Genomic DNA, 11755 nt, shown 5'->3' with positions numbered 1-11755 from the left:
CTCTCCAAATAATTCTAAGACTTTAAAAATTGGTTTAATCTTCCTACCCCTAAAATCACCCCCCTTACCAACTGCCTCATGACAATCGTTGGTACTGTCACTGAGCTTGCAACCCATGTTCTTAAACATAGAGTAACCTTTGACTCCACATCTAATCATTCATAAAGCTGTATTGTCTGTCAAATTAAATGTGACATTTATGTGAGAGCACTTCATAGTCTGTAAAGCACTACACAGGTGATAACATGAAGCTACACTCATAATGGATTTGCAGGCTCTGCTTCTCATTTGGCTTCTACAGCCTCATCCCTCACCAACTTCTTGCCCTACCTCTCTCTTTCTTCCCCATCACCCAATTTCCCAGTCAGTCAGGCCAACAGAATGCATTCTATATACGCGACTTGCTTTCCCCAACATCTTTGCCTGTATGCATGCCACTTATTTGCCTCAGTTGATCTTTATTTCAATAAGTGTTTGCAGAGGAGAAACCTCGCTGGCTCCTTCTCCTTTCTATTTTTTTTCAGAGGCTACCCGTCAGGTCAACATTGCCTTTTTCAAGGAAGCTCTGCAAGCCTGACCTCCCTTGGAAGTGCCTTAGGACTGGCTTCTTGCACAGTACACAACCTTTACTTATAGAGGGTTTGGAGATTATTCTTTATTCATGTCTTATTTCTCCTGCTCCTGGAGGAGATGACTCTGACTTCCACTGACTCTTTTGGGGGGCTTAAGTCAGGGTTGAGTACCAGAGGCCCTAAATAGCTGGACGTGGATTCCGGTAATATCAAATTGATCTTTGGCTTAACTGAGAGGTTCTGAAAGCTGGGACCTGACCTTGTCCATTTCCCTCTTTCTCCAGTTTCCTATTATTTCCCACTGTTTTTTAAAAGTTTTTTGTTTTCTTAAGTTTTCACAAGAATAAACACTGAAAATAAAATTTGCACAAAGATCGAACTAGGAAAGGCCACACAACCAACACGTATTACATCATTATAGGTAAGTTAGCAGGGAGATTTCAGACCTGGGCTAGCTCTGGAACCACATTTTACACTGTTGAAAATAAAAGCTGGAGTACAGATGACTTTCCCAGGTTCACAGAGTTGGTAAGCTGGAGAGCTGCACCTGGAGCCAAGCAACCTGCCCTGTCCTTTCCACTGCACCCTCTAAGAAATCTAATCAGAAGGAACAGGTGGTATCTCATTTTGGACGGTGCTTTAGCAATGTACTATTTGCTTTCTAGTGTGTCTATTGTCTCGTTTGACATCTTCTCTCAAAAAAGTGATGAAACGAAACGCTTTTTTTGACAAGTTCAGAGTGTTCTTGGTTCCTGTGTGGAATTCTTCCAAGTCTGAATTTGGTAGTGGGAAGAGAAGGAATCCGGAGGAAGGAGGATGAGAAGTTTAAAGGAGAGGAAAGGGAAGCAGAGAAGGCTGCAAGGTGCCTGCAAGATGTCTGGGGAGTTGGAGGAATGGGAGAGTGCCCCGCTCTTCCTTCTGGGAGAGCTCCAGCTAGGCAGGACCTTTCACCAAGGCTCTGATATCGTGCTGGTTTCCGAAAGCCCCAGCCGAGGGTGTGCAGCCAAAGGGTGACAGAAGGTGAGGCACGTGTGGGGGCGCGGGTGCTGACCGCCGCGGCGCGCCCTCCCTCCGACGCGCGGTGTGCGGGGCGCAGACAACCAGCGGCCAGCCCAGGGCTTTCGGGGAGCGAAGCAGGGCTCCCGAGGCACCGGGCGAGAATGGGAATGGGAGGGACCCGGTGCTCCCGGACACGCCCCCGGCAGGTCCCACGCCCGGGTCTTCTGAGACCTCGCGCGGCCCAGCCCGGGAGCGGCCCGGCTATATAAGTCCCAGCGGAAGACCGGAACGCAGAGGGTCCTGCTGGCGCGAGGGTGGGGAGGAGGGGACGCGGGGACTCGGCCCCCAACACCGCGCTCCGTCTGCAGCCGCCGCCTCTGCACCGCCGCTGCCCGGCGGTCGGTTCAAAAAACAGAAATCGGGTTTGCTGCCCGGCGGACAGGCGTGAAGAGCAAGGGAAAGGAACTTCCTCCACCTTCGGGGCTGGAACCCTTTTCCTCTGCATCTCCAGTCTCTGAGTGAAGATGGGGGGCCTGACAGCCTCGGACGTACACCCGACCCTGGGGGTCCAGCTCTTCTCAGCTGGAATAGCGGCGTGCTTGGCGGACGTGATCACCTTCCCGCTGGACACGGCCAAAGTCCGGCTCCAGGTAGCCAGGCAGAGGGGTATGACAAGGGGTCTCAGGGCAGAGGGGACGCTGTTGCGTGCATTCCATTTATTCTCTGCTTTGGTGTAACCACTGTTTCTAGGTAGGGTAGGTGACCTTCCAAAGCAGTCTGGCCTTGTCCCAGGGCTGGTGCTTTAGGATGGGAAACTGGAACTTTTTCTGGGATTAGCTGAAGAACCACCAGGGCCACAGAGAATGGGTTGACCATGACTACTACCAAATTCTCCCAAAATTTAGGGTGCACTTAGTATTCTAAAAGCTGAGAATATTGGCCTCTCCTGAGTTTACTAGTCAGGTGCTTTTTCCTTTCTTTGATTCTTCGGGGGTTCTGTCCTATCCTACTGCCCTAGGGGTTCTGGAGAGTTCCTGGGGAGGGGGATATTCAAAATGTGCATTGTAGCCAGCCTCCCCCCATCTGCGCGTGCGCGAACACACACACACACACACACACACACACACACACACACACACACACACACACACACGGTAGAGGGAGGTGGTTGGAAGAGGGATGTTGCTGAGAAAAGAAACGGAAAATAGGAACACAGGGGGAAATCTTGGCTTAAGAGTGAACTCAATTTCGCTCCATTCTGTTCTGCACCTTTCTTATTTCCAGGTCCAAGGTGAATGCCCGACGTCCAGTGCTATTAGATATAAAGGTGTCCTGGGAACAATCACCACTGTGGTAAAAACAGAAGGGCGGATGAAACTCTACAGCGGGCTGCCTGCGGGGCTTCAGAGGCAAATCAGCTCCGCCTCTCTCAGGATTGGCCTCTACGACACGGTCCAGGAGTTTCTCACCGCAGGGAAGGAAAGTAAGCCGTGAGAGTTCCTGGGAGGGGCAGAAAAGCCTTGGGCTCCGCTCTGTTCCAAAAAGTGTAACACACAGAGGAGTGGTTTTCATAACAAACTGGAGAGAAAACATTCATATTTGAACTCTCCCTTCCCCAAATATTAGCTCATTGTTCATAGAAAGAAAAAAGTATGCAAAATCGATTTTTTAGATGCAGATTTATACTTGTAAAAGTCACCCAGTCATGGAAGTTTTGTGCCCAATTTGGATCTCCATCTGGAGAATATGGGTGGGCTACAGAAAAATGTTTAACTTAAAGTTCCCCAAAGAGGGAAGTATATCAGAAATATCTATGGAGCTTGTCAGAAATCCAAACGAGGACTACCATGGTCCTCTGAGTCTGAATCCTCAGGCTAGAGACCAGAGTGTCTTTCCACAAGCTTCCCTCATCATTTGTGTATGCAACAAAGTTCAAAGCCTTCTGTTTGAAGCAAGGAAAGCCAGACTTTTTGAAGAGAGTTGAAAGGACAGGAAAAGACATATTTCCTCTTAAGAGGTTCCTCATCAGGTCCAGGAAAGACCAGAGCAGAAAAAGTGGACGAATGCTGTAGGGAGTTTGTTTAGGGGAAAAAGAAAAGGAAACATATTTCCTGAGTGCCAGTGCACTCTAAGAATTCCTGTCACTTTAGGTAGCATTTATTTGAGGGCTTAACTATGAACCAGACATTGTTCTAAGTGCTTCAGATACATTATAACTGGAAGGGTATTAGTACCATTATCCCTTGGCAGATGGGAAAACTGAACACAGAGCAGATTCATCACTTGACCAAGGTCACACAGCTGGGAGGGGGCAGAGCCAGGGTTCAAACCCAGGCAGTCTGGCCTCGGACTCCAGGCTCCTAACCCTGTTCTCTACTGCCTTCTGTACTTCTCATATGATTCTGCCCATCATTCAAACCGCACAACACTGCTGTGAGTAAAAAGTGTTAGCCAAATATCAGGGCAGTTAAGTAACATGCACAAAATCACACAGCTAATCAACATCAGAGGCACTTTCATGTGGAGTAGACAAGCCAGAGAGAAGATGTGCTGATGGCAAAATGAATACATTAAGTGAAATCCACCTTGTAGATTTCATCATTTCTGCTGTGAGTAACCTTCAATACTATAATTTTATGGGATAATTTATAAATGTTATCTATACAAATATGTAAGTTATACTTATCCACACAAGTACTTTCAAAGTGAAGATAAAGTCTGGATGTTACTAGATCAAAACTGCATTTTGATATTTATAGATGTAGCAAGAGAGGAAACACAAAGGAGGTAAAGCTGCCCTTTCAGGTGGTTTTCTTCACAGATTGACTGTTCTACCAATTGTTGTGGACTTTGGGCACCAAATTAATAGGATATATGTTGGCAGTGTTCTATGTTATATAGATTCAGTTTATTTAGTAGGCTTTATTGAACTGCCATGTGCCAGTAACTATGTTAGATGTTTAGATGGCAGATGTGTCTCTAGACAGAGCTTACAGTTGAGAGTATGGGGTGTGTGGGGAGAAGTGAATAGATGACTATATTCCATGACACATGCTGTATTACAGTACAGTCCTACTTCACTTAACGATGGGGATACATTCTCAGAAATGAGTTAGGAGGCAAATTGGTTGTTGAATGAACATCACAGAGAGCACTTACACAAACCTAGATGGCATAGCCACACCTAGGCTGTATGGTATAATTTATTGCTCCTAGGCTACAAACCTGTGCAGCATGTTGGTATTGAATACTACAGGCAATTGTTACATAAAGTTAAGCGTTTGTGTACCTAAAAATAGAAAAGGTAATGCATTACACTACAACCTTATGGGGCTGGGATGTCACTAGGTGATAGGAATTTTTCAGCTCTGTTCTAATCTTACGGGACCACCATCACGTATGCAGCACATGACTAACTGTAATTACAAGATGGTGGCTATATTAAACAGAATGAGTTAACCTAGCCATGGAGGCATGGTCCGTGAGATTTTCCTGAAGAGTTAATGTCTGGATCAATTCTGGAAGGGCCAGCAGGGGTACTCCAGGCAAAAGGGTGAGAAAGGAGCTTCCAAGTAGAGTGAAGGTCATGTGCAAAGACTCAGTGAGGAGTCGAGTGAACATAGCACAGGGAGGACATGTTGGTGAGGAAGGAGGGGTGAAGCCGCAGAGACGGGAGGAAGCCAGGTGACAGAAGGCCTTGCAGGCGGTGCTAAGGAGTTTGGATTTTATCCTTACAGTGGTGGGAAGTCATTGTAAAAATATTAAGCAAGGGAGTGGCATAAACAATTTACATTTTCAAAAGATCACTTTGGCAGCAGATAGAGTATATATGTAAAAGGAGTAAGAAAGAGGTAAGTTAGAAAGCAAGAAATGATCAGGGTATGCCCTAAAGCACTGGCAATAGGGAAAAAGAGATGTCAATCAGAAAGATTGAGAAAGTATAATTGAATTGACTTGGTGAACAAATAGAAGTAAGGCATAAGGGACAGGTAGAAATATGAGATGACTTCCAAGTTTCTGTTTAAAGATACCCTTTATTGAGAGAGGATGTATAGAAGCTGTCTTAGGGGGAAGACAAGAAATTTGGTTTAGGCCATGTCAACAGGTAATGGCCAGTAGGCACATGATTCAGTTTATTTAGTGGGCTCCTTTTAGGAGAAAATCTGGGCCAGATTCCAGGAAGTCACAGCAGGGACTACCAATAGGGTCAAACAGCAGAGAGTGTGGAAAGGACTGAAAAGTGATCATTATACATAACAAATAGAAGCTCACTGATTTTCTAGTAAAAACATCTTCAGCAGAGTAGCGTGGTATAAGCTATATTGTAGGGCACTGAGGAAGAAATGGGCTCTGAGAAGTAAAGACAAACAATATGTTTTGTAAATAAATTTCTTTTAGTTCTTAAAAAAAAAAAAAAAGCCTCTTTTCCAGGAAGCTTGACTGGGAAGTGAAGAGAGGGATTTGAAAGTTGGAGATTGGAGGATAGGATGAGTACATCAAGATACACTACGTTGTAGTGCAGTGCATTACCAATGTGAGCTAAAAGTGAAGGCATTTGTAATCATATGATATTGCTAATTAAAAGACAGCTGTCAATCATATGCCCAGGCCCTGGTAAAGCATGATGAGAAGAGTACAATCATGATAGTGATTTAAAAATTGCTGCCAGTTTTGTGGATTTTCTTTATGCTAGACAGTGTAAGCTCTTTATCAATATTATTTAACTCACACAACTCTAAGAGGTAGATATTATTATCCCTTTTTGACAAATTAGGAAACAGAATTATAATGACTGAGAAAGTCTCTGCTGAGTAAATGTTACTGAACCTTAATTTTATGTTAACTTAATGATAGAAATGAATATTGGGCTTCAAGACTATTTGTATTTAATGATATCTGTCTTGAGCAACATAAGCTAATTTTTTCAAAATTTTAAGACAAAAATCACTTTCTTCTCTCCTGTCTTCTTATTTTTGTTCCCTTCACATGTTGTAGCCTAACACTACTTGATGGCCCATTTTGGTGCAGTTTGTCCACTGGGCTTCTTCTAAGGCCACCAAGTCCCATAATTAACATGATCATTCGTGGGAGAAAGATCAAGCCTCATTGGTGATGGGTGCCTCCTCACAGTCGAATAATACTGAAAAGAGAGCTAAATGTGGGAAAGAACCAAGCTGAGCACAGGAAAGAATCAGGCCACTGTGAAAATAAGCATTGTGTTTTCTTGTTCCTTGAAAGTCTTCATTTTTAAAAAATTTCAGACACCTGAAGTTTTCTAGCCTTACTCTGAGTTGATGCACATTTAGTACATGATCAACACATGAACAAGCATTAGAGAAATAGAAAAGCTGTAAGAATACAAAAATATGGGCCAGGTGGGTGGCTCATACCTGTAATCCTAGCACTTTGGGAGGCCGAGGCAGACGGATCACCTGAGGTCAGGAGTTCAAGACTAGCCTGGCCAATATAATGAAACCCTGTCTCTACTAAAAATACAAAACTTAGCAGGCTGTGGTGGCACGTGCCTATAATCCCAGCTACTTGGGAGGCTGAGGCAGGAGAATCTCTTGAACCCAGGAGGCGGAGATTGCAGTGAGCCAAGATCGCACCACTGCACTCTAGCCTAGATAACAGAGCAAGACTCCATCTCAAAAAACAAAATACAAAAATATGAACCACTGAAAATTAAAAAGACATGCATGCATTCTAGGTCTTTAATTTTTTTCTTAATAATTTTTTTTTCTCTCTGGATAGCAACACCTAGTTTAGGAAGCAAGATTTTAGCTGGTCTAACGACTGGAGGAGTGGCAGTATTCATTGGGCAACCCACAGAGGTCGTGAAAGTCAGACTTCAAGCACAGAGCCATCTCCACGGAATCAAACCTCGCTACACGGGGACTTATAACGCGTACAGAATAATAGCAACAACCGAAGGCTTGACGGGTCTTTGGAAAGGTAACTAACTTCAAAGTGGGTTTTATAACCACCAAAGCACATACATACAACTAGCAACTTATTGTAAAGTAGAGTTAGTAAACATTTTCTTTTTTTTTTCCCCAGGGACTACTCCCAATCTGATGAGAAGTGTCATCATCAATTGTACAGAGCTAGTAACATATGATCTAATGAAGGAGGCCTTTGTGAAAAACAACATATTAGCAGGTAACTTCCCATTTCATATAACAAACAGGTCTGCACCTTTAGAATTTCATCTTGGAGCTTCTGCAGCCACCTTATACTCAATCTCTTAACTCCAATAGTTTTCTCTTTTTAAAAATTAAGTAATTTTGAACCATATATAACTTTGTGAGAAGCAGGAAAAGACCAAAATATTAAGTTTAAGAAGTTTTGCCACAACAAAAATATTTTGCAACAAAAATAACAGGCAATTTCATGTCAGCATTATTCTCATTTAATACTAATATATGGGACTTTTGTTAGAATCTTATTCTTTATACAGCAGAATTCAGGAGGTAAGTCCATCCTGCATACTATATCCAAAAGATCTAGTTATACAAGGAGCTTATCAGTGGTCTCATCCAAAAAGTAATACCATAAGATAGGTTCTTAAAAATAATATTCTAACAACTTCTAGAGACATTGAAATTTCCCTTATTTCAATAAAAAAGTATTAGATGCTCATATATTAGGCATTATTACAGGCCTTAAAGGCACAGAGGAAACTAACAGGTTACTTTCCTAAAGTGTTAACAATCTATTAAGCCATTTACTCTTTACCTTCTTTTTCTAGTGCAATACCTTTCTTATTTTATTTTATTTATTTATAAGACATCTTCATTGACCTACTGTTATCAATAGGTTTATAAAGATATGACAGATAACTAAATTGCAAGCCCCCAGAAGTCTGATGTTGACCTGTTTCATCGATCCATTTTAGATGACGTCCCCTGCCACTTGGTGTCGGCTCTTATCGCTGGATTTTGCGCAACAGCTATGTCCTCCCCGGTGGATGTAGTAAAAACCAGATTTATTAATTCTCCACCAGGACAGTACAAAAGTGTGCCCAACTGTGCAATGAAAGTGTTCACTAACGAAGGACCAACGGCTTTCTTCAAGGGGTAAGATATGATCTTGTGTATCTGTAATGTGTTCTGGCTGTCTGTGTGCTTTGGGACACTCTCATGTCAAGCAACTGACATTTAGCTTACAAGCCTTAGTATATTCATATACTTAGTATTGACTTTTCCTTGCCACAGATTTCTCCAATCCACCAATTCCACTGTGCCAGAAAGTAAAAAGCCATGATATTCAAATTTTCTCAACTTTGATCAAAGGCTCATTCAAGACCAGTGCCTTTTCCATTGGTCCCAATCTATTGGAAATGCAGACAGTATTTTGCCTTCTCTGGGCAAGAAAGTTATAAAGTAGAGGGAAATCATAATAGAGAGCTACGAGAGAACAAGATTTGATTTGATTTAATTTGATGGACTCAAGTTTTAACATTGTAAAACTAGAGATAAGACATCACCAATCTAGAAAAGTGATGCAGAAAAGTATTTGATTTGGGTAATTTTACACTCACCTAGAAACAAGTGTTGTGTAATAGATTACATATTTCCATAATGCAATGTTGTATCGGAAACTACCTTCCTAAGAAAATATAGTATGGGCTCAGCGTGGTGGCTCGCACCTGTAACCCCAGCACTTTGGGAGATGGAGGCAGGAGGATCACTCGAGCCCAGACTGGGCAACAAAGCGAGACCCTGTCTCAATAAAAAATTTAAAAATTAGCTGAGTGTGGTGGCACGCACTGATGGTCCCCTCTACTTGGGAAGCTGAGGCAAGAGGATCTCCTGAGCCCAGGAGTTCAAGGTTTCAGCGAGCTATGATTGTGCCACTGCACTCCAGCCTGGGAGACAGAGCAAGGCCCTGTCTCAAAAAAGAAGAAGGAGAAGGAGGAGAAAATACAGTATTAAGTAATCTGTCAATATATTCCACAAGGATTACACTAGTGGTTTAATAATAAAATTCTATTACCTTTTTAAACTGTAAGGCCATTCCTCAAGCTTTATAAATTAAGCATGAATGCAGCATACACATTTTATAAAAAGTTCCAACTCATCATAATCTGTACTTATGGTACATTAATACAAATGAAGTTCATTATAAAATTAACTTAAAATGGATATACCAGTTATTAAACCGTTAACCATTTAATAATTTTATTTTTTTCAAATTTAAAAGCCTTTTGGAGAAGAAATACTACAACATGGATGAACCTTGAAAACGTTATGCTAAGTGAAATAAGCCAGACACAAAAGGACAAATACTGTATGATTACACTTAAATGAGGTACCTAGAGTAGTCAAATTCATAGAGACAGAAAGAATAGAAGTTACCAGGGGCTGGAGGTAGGAAAAAATGGAGAGCTGTTTAATGGGTAGAGAGTTTCTTTTTGGGGTGACAAAAAGGTTCTAGAGATGGACAGTGGTGATGGTTACACACAATGTGTATGTACTTAATGCTACTGAAATGTAATTTTATGATTTTTTTTTTTTTGCAGCAAAATACCCCACATTGGGAAGTGAAGAGAAACATGTTAAGAGACTTGAAGGAAAAAAATTGGGGCAGAGGGGTGTTTTTTATAGGTTAAACAATAAAAGCCATTTAAACAGTAACAATTTCTCTAAGGACAAGAATCGTCAAGATTGAGACAGCACTGATTTCTTTACTCAATACTTCTTTGGTTTCTCTTCTTCCTTCCCCCTTCTAATAGTTTCCTACCTCCCATTCAGAAAGCAAAGCAAAACAAGCAAAAATTCCCCCTTCCCTCAAAAAAAGGAAAGAGTTTTTGAAAAAGTTCATGTCAGTGAAGAGAAGACATGTTTTGGGAGTGAAGGATATTTGTGGATTTGTATAGATGTGATCATCAGGGCTGTGTTGTTTTGAAGTAATATAGGACATCTAGAGGAAAATGTATTTTCAGCAGAGGGAAAGATGAAGAGTAGGTACTTTTAAGCATCTTCACTTGAGGAGTGGCAAAATGAGAAGCATAACCTGCTATAATCACTTTAAGAATTTCAGGCTGAGTGTGGTGGTGCAGTCTCTAGTCCCAGTTACTCCAGGAGGCTCAGGTGGGAGGATCACTTAAGCCCAGGAGCTCGAGGTTGCAGTGAGTTATGATTACACTACTGCATTCCAGCCTGGGTGGCAGGGTGAAGCCTCATCTCAAAAATTAAAAATAAAAAAAATCAAACAAACTAATCAAACGATGACATGCACTTTTCTAGGTTGGTACCTTCCTTCTTGAGACTTGGATCCTGGAATGTCATTGTGTTTGTGTGCTTTGAACAACTGAAACGAGAACTGTCAAAGTCAAGGCAGACTATGGACTGTGCCACATAATCAGCTTCAAGAAAATGATGTAACATACCAGTGGGAATCTTGCTGACTGGATCATAAAAACAAACAAAACTTATTCACTTATTTTAACCTAAAAAGATAAAGGAATTTTGGCAGAGAATTTTTGACTTTTTTATATAAAAAAGGGGAAAACTAATGCCTATTTAATTTTTTTTTCTCAGTGTCTTAAGAAGGGGAAAGCAAAACATTCAGCATATACCCTGGCAAATGTAATGCAGATAAGCTACTGCATTTGACCATTTCTGGAGTGCAATTGTGTGAATGAATGTGAGGAACTTTAACATGTTTTAATTACAACTCCAACTGGTGGAAAAGAAACTGAGTGAAATGCAGTTTATATTTATAAATACTTAAAAATGAAGTTATTAAAAATATTAGTTATTTATTAACCACAGTTGTCAGTTAATATATTCAATAAAGTATTGCTAATACCTTTTAAAGTTTGTCTTTTGAGATCTATACCTGGGTGTAAGAGTCAAGTTCACCTAGAATACAAGACTGCCCAATAGCAAATGCGGGTCTTTAGAATCATAGGCATGAACCTACTCTGAATGTTATTAGTATAGATTTTTAATGTTTAGAGTCCAGATTTGATGACATCTTTAACAACTTCTAAGACACTATATTCATTTTGGCAGGATTGTTACTAGAGTCCTGGTATCTGTGCTAGCATCACATAATTTTAGAGCTGGAGGGTACTTCTGGGAAGACAGAGGAACAGTTTGAGATTCCTACTGAGATGAAAACGAATCTTCATGGAATCTTTCATCAAAGCCAAATTCAAATTCATCATTAGCACC

At 41.5% G+C, this 11755-nt stretch overlaps 1 protein-coding gene across 1 annotated transcript; it reads left to right on the top strand.

Moving 5' to 3' along the window:
• The first annotated feature begins 1714 nt into the window (after window positions 1-1714).
• On the top strand, window positions 1715-11395 carry UCP1 (uncoupling protein 1). Its single transcript, XM_003820688.7, has 6 exons — window positions 1715-2221; window positions 2856-3054; window positions 7326-7526; window positions 7632-7733; window positions 8470-8650; window positions 10823-11395. The coding sequence occupies exons 1-6, from the start codon at window positions 2096-2098 to the stop codon at window positions 10935-10937; spliced, it is 924 nt and encodes a 307-aa protein (XP_003820736.1). The 5' UTR covers window positions 1715-2095; the 3' UTR covers window positions 10938-11395.
• Window positions 11396-11755: the final 360 nt, after the last annotated feature.

Source organism: Pan paniscus, chromosome 3, assembly GCF_029289425.2.
Source record: "Pan paniscus chromosome 3, NHGRI_mPanPan1-v2.0_pri, whole genome shotgun sequence".
NCBI lineage: Eukaryota > Metazoa > Chordata > Mammalia > Primates > Hominidae > Pan > Pan paniscus.
The sequence above is the reverse complement of the archived record's forward strand: the minus strand, read 5'-3'. Positions and strand labels throughout refer to the sequence as shown.

Excerpts from the sequence above, each read along its gene's own strand:
- UCP1 (XM_003820688.7), top strand. The coding sequence starts at position 2,096 with ATGGGGGGCCTGACAGCCTCGGACGTACACCCGACCCTGGGGGTCCAG. Across the intron at positions 7,527-7,631 it reads CTTGACGGGTCTTTGGAAAG|GGACTACTCCCAATCTGATG; the intron begins GTAACTAACTTC and ends TTTTTTCCCCAG. Across the intron at positions 7,734-8,469 it reads GAAAAACAACATATTAGCAG|ATGACGTCCCCTGCCACTTG; the intron begins GTAACTTCCCAT and ends GATCCATTTTAG.